The sequence below is a fragment of the Triticum urartu genome, chromosome 2, assembly GCF_003073215.2.
Source record: "Triticum urartu cultivar G1812 chromosome 2, Tu2.1, whole genome shotgun sequence".
Taxonomy (NCBI): Eukaryota; Viridiplantae; Streptophyta; class Magnoliopsida; order Poales; family Poaceae; genus Triticum; species Triticum urartu.
This window is the reverse complement of record NC_053023.1, coordinates 725621364-725634999: the sequence shown is the minus strand read 5'-3', so window position 1 is coordinate 725634999 and position 13636 is coordinate 725621364. Positions and strand designations below refer to the sequence as shown.

At 44.2% G+C, this 13636-nt stretch overlaps 1 protein-coding gene and 1 long non-coding RNA gene across 2 annotated transcripts; one reads left to right on the top strand and one right to left on the bottom strand.

The window, feature by feature from the left end:
• The first annotated feature begins 10422 nt into the window (after nucleotides 1-10422).
• Nucleotides 10423-11123, top strand: LOC125534391. Its single transcript, XR_007294467.1, has 3 exons — nucleotides 10423-10575; nucleotides 10657-10765; nucleotides 10847-11123. It is a non-coding gene; the product is annotated as an uncharacterized LOC125534391 (long non-coding RNA).
• A 433-nt stretch (nucleotides 11124-11556) lies between these two features.
• LOC125534390 (guanyl-specific ribonuclease pgl-1-like) lies at nucleotides 11557-13170 on the bottom strand. The gene is made up of 4 exons (XM_048697639.1): nucleotides 12631-13170; nucleotides 12474-12554; nucleotides 12097-12391; nucleotides 11557-12005 (listed from the first exon to the last, which is right to left on the bottom strand). Exons 1-4 carry the CDS (start codon nucleotides 12922-12924, stop codon nucleotides 11779-11781), a joined length of 897 nt encoding a protein of 298 aa, XP_048553596.1. The 5' UTR covers nucleotides 12925-13170; the 3' UTR covers nucleotides 11557-11778.
• Nucleotides 13171-13636: the final 466 nt, after the last annotated feature.

Below are 13636 nucleotides of genomic sequence, written 5' to 3'. Positions count from 1 at the left end.
ATCAAGGTGTCGCACCAGTGACGATGGTGATCACGACGGTGCTTCGAAGATGGAGATCACAAGCACAAGATGATGATGGCCATATCATATCACTTATATTGATTGCATGTGATGTTTATCTTTTATGCATCTTATCTTGCTTTGATTGATGGTAGCATTATAAGATGATCTCTCACTAATTATCAAGAAGTGTTCTCCCTGAGTATGCACCATTGCGAAAGTTCTTTGTGCTGAGACACCACGTGATGATCGGGTGTGATAGGCTCTACGTTCAAATACAACGGGTGCAAAACAGTTGCACACGCGGAATACTCAGGTTATACTTGACGAGCCAAGCATATACAGATATGGCCTCGGAACACGGAGACCGAAAGGTCGAGCGTGAATCATATAGTAGATATGATCAACATAGTGATGTTCACCAATGAAACTACTCCATCTCACGTGATGATCGGACATGGTTTGGTTGATTTGGATCACATAATCACTTAGAGGATTAGAGGGATGTCTATCTAAGTGGGAGTTCTTTAAGTAAATTAATTGAACCTAAATTTATCATGAAACTTAGTACCTGATAGTATCTTACTTGTTTATGCTTGATTGTAGATAGATGGCTCGTGCTGTTGTTCCGTTAAATTTTAATGCGTTCCTTGAGAAAGCAAAGTTGAAAGATGATGGTAGCAATTACACGGACTGGGTCCGTAACTTGAGGATTATCCTCATTGCTGCACAGAAGAATTATGTCCTGGAAGCACCGCTGGGTGCCAGGCCTACTGCTGGAGCAACACCAGATGTTATGAACGTCTGGCAGAGCAAAGCTGATGACTACTCGATAGTTCAGTGTGCCATGCTTTACGGCTTAGAATCGGGACTTCAATAACATTTTGAACGTCATGGAGCATATGAGATGTTCCAGGAGTTGAAGTTAATATTTAAAGCAAATGCCCGGATTAAGAGATATGAAGTCTCCAATAAGTTCTATAGCTGCAAGATGGAGGAGAACAGTTATGTCAGTGAGCATATACTCAAAATGTCTGGGTATAATAATCACTTGATTCAATTGGGAGTTAATCTTCCAGATGATTGCATCATTGACAGAATTCTCCAATCACTGCCACCAAGCTACAAGAGCTTCGTGATGAACTATAATATGCAAGGGATGAATAAGACTATTCCCGAGCTCTTCGCAATGCTGAAAGCTGCGGAGGTAGAAATCAAGAAGGAGCATCAAGTGTTGATGGTCAACAAGACCACTAGTTTCAAGAAAAAGGGCAAAGGAAAGAAGAAGGGGAACTTCAAAAGAACAGCAAGCAAGTTGCTACTCAAGAGAAGAAACCCAAACCTGGACCTAAGCCTGAAACTGAGTGCTTCTACTGCAAGCAGACTGGTCACTGGAAGCGGAACTGCCCCAAGTATTTGGCGGATAAGAAGGATGGCAAGGTGAACAAAGGTATATGTGATATACATGTTATTGATGTGTACCTTACTAATGCTCGCAGTAGCACCTGGGTATTTGATACTGGTTCTGTTGCTAATATTTGCAACTTGAAACAGGGACTACGGATTAAGCGTAGATTGGCTAAGGACGAGGTGACGATGCGCGTGGGAAACTGTTCCAAAGTCGATGTGATCGCAGTCGGCACGCTACCTCTACATCTACCTTCGGGATTAATATTAGACCTAAATAATTGTTATTTGGTGCCAGTGTTAAGCATGAAAATTATATCTGGATCTTGTTTGATGCGAGACGGTTATTCATTTAAATCTGAGAATAATGGTTGTTCTATTTATATGAGTAATATCTTTTATGGTCATGCACCCTTAAAGAGTGGTCTATTTTTATTGAATCTCGATAGTAGTGACACACATATTCATAGTGTTGAAGCCAAAAGATGCAGAGTTGATAATGATAGTGCAACTTATTTGTGGCACTGCCGTTTAGGTCATATCGGTGTAAAGCGCATGAAGAAACTCCATACTGATGGACTTTTGGAACCACTTGATTATGAATCACTTGGTACTTGCGAACCGTGCCTCATGGGCAAGATGACTAAAATACCGTTCTCTGGTACTATGGAGAGAGCAACAGATTTGTTGGAAATCATACATACAGATGTATGTGGTCTGATGAATATTGAGGCTCATGGCGGATATCGTTATTTTCTCACCTTCACATATGACTTAAGCAGATATGGGTATATCTACTTAATGAAACATAAGTCTGAAACGTTTGAAAAGTTCAAAGAGTTTCAGAGTGAAGTTGAAAATCATCGTAACAAGAAGATAAAGTTTCTACGATCTGATCGTGGAGGAGAATATTTGAGTTACGAGTTTGGTGTACATTTGAAACAATGCGGAATAGTTTCGCAACTCATGCCACCTGGAACACCACAGTGCAATGGTGTGTCCGAATGTCGTAATCGTACTTTACTAGATATGGTGCGATCTATGATGTCTCTTACTGATTTACCGCTATCGTTTTGGGGATACGCTCTAGAGACGGCCGCATTCACGTTAAATAGGGCACCATCAAAATCCGTTGAGACGACGCCTTATGAACTGTGGTTTGGCAAGAAACCAAAGTTGTCGTTTCTGAAAGTTTGAGGCTGCGATGCTTATGTGAAAAAGCTTCAACCTGATAAGCTCGAACCCAAATCGGAGAAATGTGTCTTCATAGGATATCCAAAGGAGACTATTGGATACACCTTCTATCACAGATCCGAAGGCAAGACTTTTGTTGCTAAGTTCGGAAACTTTCTGGAGAAGGAGTTTCTCTCGAAAGAAGTGAGTGGGAGGAAAGTAGAACTTGACGAGGTAACTGTACCTGCTCCCTTATTGGAAAGTAGTGCATCACAGAAAACTGTTTCTGTGACACCTACACCAGTTAGTGAGGAAGCTAATGATGATGATCATGAAACTTCAGAACAAGATACTACTGAACCTCGTAGATCAACCAGAGTGAGATCCGTGCCAGAGTGGTACGGTAATCCTGTTCTGGAAGTCATGCTACTAGATCATGATGAACCTACAAACTATGAAGAAGCGATGGTGAGCCCAGATTCCGCAAAATGGCTTGAAGCCATGAAATCTGAGATGGGATCCATGTATGAGAACAAAGTATGGACTTTGGTTGACTTTCCCAATGATCGGCAAGCAATTGAGAATAAATGGATCTTCAAGAAGAAGACTGACGCTGACGGTAATATTACTGTCTACAAAGCTCGACTTGTCGCAAAAGGTTTTCGGCAAGTTCAAGGGATTGACTAAGATGAGACCTTCTCACCCGTAGCGATGCTTAAGTCTGTCCGAATCATGTTAGCAATTGCCGCATTTTATGATTATGAAATTTGGATGTCAAAACTGCATTCCTGAATGGATTTCTGGAAGAAGAGTTGTATATGATACAACCAGAAGGTTTTTTCGATCCAAAGGGAGCTAACAAAGTGTGCAAGCTCCAGCGATCCATTTATGGACGGGTGCAAGCCTCTCGGAGTTGGAATAAATGCTTTGATAGTATGATCAAAGCATTTGGTTTTATACAGACTTTTGGAGAAGCCTGTATTTACAAGAAAGTGAGTGGGAGCTTTGTAGCATTTCTGATAATATATGTGGATGACATATTACTAATTGGAAATAATATAGAATTTCTGGATAGCATAAAGGGATACTTGAATAAGAGTTTTTCAATGAAAGACCTCGGTGAAGCTGCTTACATATTAGTCATTAAGATCTATAGAGATAGATCAAGACGCTTAATTGGACTTTCACAAAGCACATACCTTGACAAAGTTTTGAAGAAGTTCAAAATGGATCAAGCAAAGAAAGGGTTCTTGCCTGTGTTACAAGGTGTGAAGTTGAGTAAGACTCAATTCCCGACCACTGCAGAAGATAGAGAGAAAATGAAAGATGTTCCCTATGCTTCAGCCATAGGCTCTATCATGTATGCAATGCTGTGTACCAGACCTGATGTGTGCCTTGCTATAAGTCTAGCAGGGAGGTACCAAAGTGATCTAGGAGTGGATCACTGGACAGCGGTCAAAAACATCCTGAAATACCTGAAAAGGACTAAGGATATGTTTCTCATATATGGAGGTGACAAAGAGCTCATCGTAAAAGGTTACGTTGATGCAAGCTTTGACACTGATCCGAACGATTCTAAATCGCAAAACGGATACGTGTTTACATTAAACGGTGGAGCTGTCAGTTGGTGCAGTTCTAAACAAAGCGTTGTAGCGGGATCTACATGTGAAGCGGAGTACATAGCTGCTTCGGAAGCAGCGAATGAAGGAGTCTGGATGAAGGAGTTCATATCCGATCTAGGTGTCATACCTAGTGCATCGGGTCCAATGAAAATCTTTTGTGACAATACTGGTGCAATTGCCTTGGCAAAGGAATCCAGATTTCACAAGAGAACCAAGCACATCAAGAGACGCTTCAATTCCATCCGGGATCTAGTCTAGGTGGGAGACATAGAGATTTGCAAGATACATACGGATCTGAATGTTGCAGACCCGTTGACTAAGCCTCTTCCACGAGCAAAACATGATCAACACCAAGGCTCCATGGGTGTTAGAATCATTACTGTGTAATCTAGATTATTGACTCTAGTGCAAGTGGGAGACTGAAGGAAATATGCCCTAGAGGCAATAATAAAGTTATTATTTATTTCCTTATATCATGATAAATGTTTATTATTCATGCTAGAATTGTATTAACCGGAAACATAATACATGTGTGAATACATAGACAAACAGAGTGTCACTAGTATGCCTCTACTTGACTAGCTCGTTAATCAAAGATGGTTATGTTCCGTAACCATGAACAAAGAGTTGTTATTTGATTAATGGGATCACATCATTAGGTGAATGATCTGATTGACATGACCCATTCCATTAGCTTAGCACCCGATCGTTTAGTATGTTGCTATTGCTTTCTTCATGACTTATACATGTTCCTATGACTATGAGATTATGCAACTCCCGTTTGCCGGAGGAACACTTTGTGTGCTACCAAACGTCACAACGTAAATGGGTGATTATAAAGGTGCTCTACAGGTGTCTCCAAAGGTACATGTTGGGTTGGCGTATTTCGAGATTAGGATTTGTCACTCCGATTGTCGGAGAGGTATCTCTGGGCCCTCTCGGTAATACACATCACATAAGCCTTGCAAGCATTGCAACTAATGAGTTAGTTGTGAGATGATGTATTACGGAACGAGTAAAGAGACTTGCCGGTAACGAGATTGAACTAGGTATGGGATACCGACGATCGAATCTCGGGCAAGTAACATACCGATGACAAAGGGAACAACGTATGTTGTTATGCGGTCTGACCGATAAAGATCTTCGTAGAATATGTAGGAGCCAATATGAGCATCCAGGTTCTGCTATTGGTTATTGACCGGAGACGTGTCTCAGTCATGTCTACATTGTTCTCGAACCCGTAGGGTCCGCACGCTTAAGGTTTCGATGATAGTTATATTATGAGTTTATGAGTTTTGATGTACCGAAGTTAGTTCGGAGTCCCGGATGTGACCACGGACATGACGAGGAGTCTCGAAATGGTCGAGACATAAAGATTGATATATTGGACGGCTATATTCGGACACCGGAAGTGTTCCAGGTGATTTCGGAGAAAACCGGAGAGCCGGAGGGTTACCGGAACCCCCCCGGGAGAAGTAATGGGCCATATGGGCCTTAGTGGAGAGAGAAAGGGGCAGCCAAAGGTGGGCCGCGCGCCTCCTCCCCCTGGTCCGAATTGGACTAGGAGAGGGGGGGTGGCGCCCCCCTTTCCCTCTCCCTCCCCACTTCTTTCCCCCTCCTAGTAGGAGTCCTACTCCTACTAGGAGGAGGACTCCTCCTTGGCGCGCCATAGAGGGTCGGCCGGCCTCCTCCCCTTGATCCTTTATATACGGGGGCAGAGGGCACCCCTTGAGACACAAGTTGATCCACGTGATCATATTCTTAGCCGTGTGCGGTGCCCCCTTCCACCATAGTCCTCGATAATATTGTAGCGGTGCTTAGGCGAAGCCCTGCGACGGTAGTGCATCAAGATCGTCACCACGCCGTCGTGCTGACGGAACTCTTCCCCGACACTTTGCTGGATCGGAGTCCGGGGATCGTCATCGAGCTGAACGTGTGCTAGAACTCAGAGGTGTCGTAGTTTCGGTGCTTGAGCGGTCGGGTCATGGAGACGTACGACTACATCAACCAAACGCTTCCGTTGTCGATCTACAAGGGTACGTAGATCACACTCTCCCCTCTCGTTGCTATGCATCACCATGATCTTGCGTGTGTGTAGGAATTTTTTTGAAATTACTACGTTCCCCAAACAAGAGCAAGAGAGAGAGAGAGGTGAGAGGAACCTGACAAGGGGGCCCCACCCAGGTCAAAACCGCCGTTGACTAGTTGCCACATCAGCATCGGGTGGAGAAAAACCAGTCTGGGGGTGTTTTGTCTGGTTTAGGTTTGTTTGGGAGGGGGGGGGTAAAAGAAGTCAAAAAATAGATTAGGGGTAAAGTGAACCACCCATTTTATTCAAGATAGTAAAATGAACTTTTTTCTTCGCAATGTAACTGTATGGATTTGATGGTTCGTAGTAATTCAAAAAAATTCTACGCACACGCAAGATCATGTGATGCATAGCAACGAGAGGGGAGAGTGATCTACGTACCCTTGTAGATCGACAACGAAGCATTGGTTTTGATGTAGTCGTTACGTCTCCATGCCGACCGATCAAGCACCGAAACTACGTCACCTCCGAGTTCTAGCACATGTTCAGGCTCGATGACGATCCCGGCTCCGATCCAGCAAAAAGCGCGGGGAGAGTTCCGTAGCACGACGACGTGGTGACGATCTTGATGTTCTACCGTCGCAGGGCTTCACCTTAAGCACCGCTACAATATGACCGAGGAATATGGTGGAGGGGGGCACCGCACACGGCTAAGGAACGATCACGAAGATCAACTTGTGTCCTTGGGGTGCCCCTTGCCTCAGTATATAAAGGATGGAGGAGGAGGAGGCCGGCCAAGGCAATTGGTGCGGCCAGGATGTGGAGTCCTACTAGGACTCCAAGTCCTAGTAGGAGTCCACCAAGAGGGGAGGAAGGGAGAAGGAAGTGGAGGAGAAGGAAAGGTGGCCGGCCCCCTTTTCCCTAGTCCAATTCGGACCAGAGGGGAGGGGGGGCGCAGCAGCCCCTTGGCCCTTTCTCTCTTCCCACTAAAGCCCTCAAGGCCCATTGCTTCTCCCGTAACTACCCGGTACTCCGAAAAATACCCGAATCACTTCGGAACCTTTCCGATGTCCGAATATAGTTGTCCAATATATCGATCTTTACGTCTCGACCATTTCGAGACTCCTCGTCATGTCCCCGATCTCATCCGGGACTCCGAACTCCTTCGGTACATCAAAACTCATAAACTCATAATATAACTGTCATCGAAACCTTAAGCGTGCGGACCCTACGGGTTCGAGAACAATGTAGACATGACCGAGACACGTCTCCGGTCAATAACCAATAGCGGGACCTGGATGCCATATTGGTTCCTACATATTCTACGAAGATCTTTATCGGTCAGACCGCATAACAACATACGTTGTTCCCTTTGTCATCGGTATGTTACTTGCCCGAGATTCGATCGTCGGTATCCCATACCTAGTTCAATCTCGTTACCGGCAAGTCTCTTTACTCGTTCCGTAATACATCATCTCACAACTAACTCATTAGTTGCAATGCTTGCAAGGCTTATGTGATGTGTATTACCGAGAGGGCCCAGAGATACCTCTCCGACAATCGGAGTGACAAATCCTAATCTCGAAATACGCCAACCCAACATGTACCTTTGGAGACACCTGTAGAGCTCCTTTATAATCACCCAGTTACGTTGTGACGTTTGGTAGCACACAAAGTGTTCCTCCGGCAAACGGGAGTTGCATAATCTCATAGTCATAGGAACATGTATAAGTCATGAAGAAAGCGATAGCAACATACTAAACGATCGGGTGCTAAGCTAATGGAATGGGTCATGTCAATCAGATCATTCAACTAATGATGTGATCCCGTTAATCAAATAACAACTCTTTGTCCATGGTTAGGAAACATAACCATCTTTGATTAACGAGCTAGTCAAGTAGAGGCATACTAGTGACACTTTGTTTGTCTATGTATTCACACATGTATTATGTTTCCGGTTAATACAATTCTAGCATGAATAATAAACATTTATCATGATATAAGGAAATAAATAATAACTTTATTATTGCCTCTAGGGCATATTTCCTTCAGGATTTTTGTTAAATTTATAGGTGGAAATTTGGAATTATATGAGCACATTTTTGTATAATTTTCTTAATTTATATGTACATTATTTATAATTAGGATTTGTATGTAGGGTGGCTAGCTGAACGTGCGAGACGACCCGTTAGGAGCTTTTCCCTGCGAAAAAGGTAATAATTGAGGGTGATTTAGCAAACAAAAAATGCCACAAGCTTGGTCTACATCGTCCGGTCACTGACAATGGGCCCCACGCCATCCTGTCATATGTCTCGTCAGCATTTTATGCGTATTTAAACGAGTTTTGCACTGTATTTGCACGCTCGAGTCAAGTTGTAACATCAGTTCAATGTATGCCGCAAGTTTAGGCACTAAAGTGACCTATCTCGCCAAGTTTCAGCATCGGTGGTGTAATTGACTCTTTATTTATGGCACAAAGTTGTTTTGTCCGTTGTAACCAGACCAAATCGAAAAAAGATATAGATCGCTATGGCAAGATTTATAAGCATAACTGAATTAGCTTTTGCAAAATGTACAATGCATTTCTGTCTAGCTTCGTTTTCTTCTTGGTGCTTGTGGAATTTAAGTCATGTGAATTAACTATAGAGTTTCTTCTCGGTTCATGACTGGTGCGCGTCCGCTGGGATGGTACTTGGGAGTGAGAGTGGTAAGTTGATCTTTGCTGCCTGCAGATACATCTTCAACTGTAATGACGCCTTAGAAGCAGAGATCCATGCGTTGATGCAAGGTATGGCCTTGGCTATTCAGCACTCGGACAAGCCTACGATTGTCCAATCAGATTCTATACATGCCCTGGCCATTTTTGGAGGAAACACTTTGGTTAGATCGGCCTACGGTCACTAAAATGCTGAGATTAAAGCTCTTATGGTTAATTGAGAGTTTGTTTCACTTAAGATTACTAGAGATCAAAATAGAGTAGCACATCAACTCGCTTTTTATAGCCGTACCATGGCTTGTACTGTGGTATGGTTGAATTCGACTCCTCCGTGTTGTGAGGATTTGGTGGCTCGTGATTGTAACCCTATCATTATGGAATGAAACTCTTTTTTACCCCGCAAAAAAACTATAGAGTTTCTTCACATTAAAGACCAAATTCCACTGCTTATTCACAACGACCAGACGGGAGGTATTTACGCAAAACCACCACATTTGAGGATGGAGTAACAACTTCGAGCATTTACAATGGCATCTAATTAATTTGACCCCTCAAACATCCACGGATACGCCTGAACGCATCCGTTTTGACCCCTTATTTTTCCTGCAAAATAACCACACCCCCAACTTTGAACCTCCACTTTTGTTTCTACATGCGAACATCGAATACTCTGTGTGCGACACTGTCGGGGCAAGTTGAGAGCACACACAATAACAACATCCCCTCAAGAAGACATTGCAGCTCACACGGTTAGCCAGCCAGCGCGGCTACAACCACGCGGCGGCGGCCAGCCATCCAGTGCACTCAGCGGCTCGCCATCCCGTCGGAAGAACATAGAGCAGCGGCGACCAGCGGCTGGCTAGCTAGCATGCAAGGAGAACGACCATCATGCGTGCTTGCTCCTAGGCGCCCAGGCGTGGCAGCCATGTCGTGCTCTGGCACGAGCGCGGTGCGGCGGGCACAGCAGCCGGCTGCACGCGGCGCTCGCGCACGACGGCTGAACTGCGGCACCAACGTGACTCAGCACGCCGGCACCAACGTGACTCAGCACGCCCGCCGCGCATGCACGACGGCTAGCACGGGGCAGCTGCATAGCGGCCCAGCCTGCGCGAACCCCAGCACGACACAACTTTTTTGAATTTGATCAATTAATATATTTTTTTTGAATTCAAAAAAATGTTCACCGCACATAAGAATATATGAGGTAATATCACTGGTGGTGTCGAAACTTGCCACGAATGTTCAGTTTGATATCTCAACTTGTAAAATACATGTAATGCGTGCTAAAACTTGACACTTTGGTTCAAATACGGTGCCAAACACGTTTGTCTACGGCTGCGCTGCTGATTCGGCTTGACAGCGTGGCGTGGGACCCCCTGTCAGCCACTCGAGAGGCTGTGCCCGCGCCGCTGGACTTTTTCCACAAAACCCCTTGGACTATTTTTTTCTCTCAGAAAAATCCCTGGCTCGGCGGGACAGGCCACATAACGATTCGCTCCCAAATCCCGGTCGACCAAATCCCTAACCCTCGTTCCCCATTCACTGCAGCGGCAGGGCGAGGCAATATCGCTCACGGTCGGCGGCGAGGCCGTATCCTTGCATCACGGCGGCAAGCCTCTGGAGCTCAGGTGAGCTGACGCCGCATCCTCTTCTTTTCCCCTATCCAATCCCTATATTACACACTCTCCCACCCGTGTCTCACTGTTTAGATGGGAGGATCTGGCACTCCGTGGATGGTCGACGACGGGGTGAAGATGGAGGACGACGGGGAGCCATGGGCAAAGATTACGTCTGTCGTCTATTGGCGCAAAAAGTCGGGTACTAAATCCATCTCCCCTCTCTGGTTCTGTAGTTCATCAAAGATTGGTATTTTAGATGATTTGCACGATTCAAACACAGGACCATGAGATGCCAGATGTGGTGGGTGCATGCCGCGGCACGAGGTAGATCACACCTTGCTTGCAAGAAAGAGGTCCTGGAGCAGAGTCTAAAGGAGAAAGAGGTCCTGGAGCAGAGTCTTTGGTTTAGTTGCAATCATGTTTGCAATGGCTGGGAGGTCCTGATGCATGAATGAGCAATGTTGAAGCTCTTCTTTTGGTGAACTCAGTGTGCTGTAGTAGCTACTTTGTATGTGTACTGAATGAAAATGGCAATACAATGAAGCTTCTGAATTTTACATGTTTTATCTGACATTTCCTGTATTGCAATGACTGAAAGTGAGCCTGCATTATGATGAATTCGGTACAGTAGATGCACTTTCAGAAATGTACTAGCTTTTGTGAACTGGACTAGTACAGAATATTATAGGACTGCATTAACACAAGCTAACCAAACGGACAGGGGTACTGCTCATCATCGAAAGAAATATCGATCGTCTCGAGGTCAGCCAATGCCTGCTGCTTGCGGCCCTCCGAACGGCTCTAGCAGCGGCCTCCTGCTGAGCTGCGTGGCGTACCTCTTCGGCCTGAGCAGCCATGATGCTTGCGTCGTACCCCGACATCACTTACTGTTGATAGACTGAACTTTGACAACATCAGAAACTTTACAGTCAATTTGATAGCAAAATTGCAATTCGGCGGCAGATTTAGATAACACTTGAATAATTAATTTTACAGCAGATTCACATAACTCTTGAATAATAAATTTTGAAAGCAGATTCACAAAACACTTGAACAATGAAAGATACTGCCAATGTGATTCATGTCAACATACTTAAAGTGCATTACATGTTTACATGAAAAGAGGCCTCTACACAGACAAATGAAGTTCATTGGTGAACTTAGTTGCATTCCATAAAGTTTAGTCATGAACTTCTGCATCAGTTTGCATATCTACATGTGGACGAAGTCGTCATCCCACTCATCCCCTTGTGGTGCATTTTGTGTGATTGGCTCTTCCTCTGCTGCGACATGTGACCTATCTGAATCAGGTCCAAACATCAAGTTCCAATATCCAGCCCCTGGTCCAGTCCTTCCTCCACTGTCATATAGAGTTCCTCTTCCACCATTTCCTCTTCCAGTTCCTCCTCTTGCACCTTCTCCTCTTGTCCTTCCACTTCCTGCAAGCGTGCCAATTTGGAGAATGAAAATTGATAACAAATGACAATAATTTCATGCACGGTGACATGTAGATTTCAACAAAAATCACACCTCCTGTAGCATTTCCCCTACCACCTCGTGAAGCGTTTCCCGTACCACTTCCTGTAGCATTTCCTCTACCACCTCCTTTAGCCTGCCTCTTCCTGCCTCTTGCATTATCACTTGTTTGGTGGCTGAATTGAGGAACATCCTCTGGAATATCTTCAGTAACACCCCTCCTCCTAACTCTTCCAGTAGCCATAGCAGTTGTCACTCTTGGTGGAGGAATGCTAGCTCTAGCTTGTGCGACAAATGAAGATTCAGGAAGAGGACCATGGTCCATGACTGGTTGATATGACATCCTCTCCTGTATATTGCAAACAATGTTTGAGAGTAGAGTTAAATATAAAGAGGCCTCAAATATAAAAATAACAGGTTCTAAAGTTTACCATTTGCTGCATGAGGTAAACCATTGATCCTGGTGTTTGAGTTGGATCCATAGATGGATGAATTGTGTGTGGCATGATGTTCTGCAAATATAACAAATCGCACTTGCATAATTGATAAACTCCTGTCACAATATGAAGAAGGACATATTTAACTTACTGAAATTATGGATGGATCATCAAACTCCTCTTCTGAATCATCATCTGTAGCTACTGGTGCCTCTCTATTTGTTTCTGCCCACTTCTGATGACCTTTCTTGTTGTGATTTGCTGCTCCACAAATAGAATAGTGCATGCTTACACCATGTTTAGTCAGTTTCTTGCCCCCTTCCTTGTCAAGCTTCTCTTCTGGATCTTTCTTTCTATTTCTCCTTGGTCTTCCCATCACCTTGGTGTACACAGGTGGGTACACATCCACTCCTTCCATCTTTGTCCAATGCTCTTGGTCCCTCATCGGCTTGATATTGAAACTATAAGCTTTTTTGTAAGTAGCTACAGAGTAGCATTCATGCACCAGGCTCAGGATCTATCCTCTCCTCTCTAGCACAAGCTATGGCATGATGACATGGAATCCCAGACAGCTCCCATCTTTTGCAGTCACAACTCTCACAGTTCAAATCAACAATATATGAATGGTTCATTGACAACACCTTGAAAACCTTCTGACCAGCCCCTTGAACCATGCAAAAAGCAGCCCATTCAATAAATTTGTCAAGCTTCTTCTGTATTTTTGGGCACAATCTTTTACCCCATTTTCTATCAGTGGCCACCTCCTTCTGCTTGTTGTACATCCTAGTTGTGATCTTGTCAGTGATGCTGTCCAACATGGACTTAATTGGTAGTTCTCTAGATTCCAATATCCAACTATGAAATTGAAGAGACAAAAATGTTAGCACACACAGGAGAATGTTAACACAAATGACAATGTATGCACAAATGAGAATTAACCTATTTTCACAAGTTACCTATTGAAAACTTCAGACATGTTATTTAGTAGAATGTCACACTTTGGAAATGGGTTGAAAAATGCTTTAATCCAGGTTCTTGGTGGCCATTTCTCACACCATTTGTATGCATCAATGTTGTCTTGTTCCATATTTTGCATTGCTCTAGTGTATGTAGGGTTGTTTGTAGCCCTGGCAATTGCCCACAAATTGTTCTTCAGT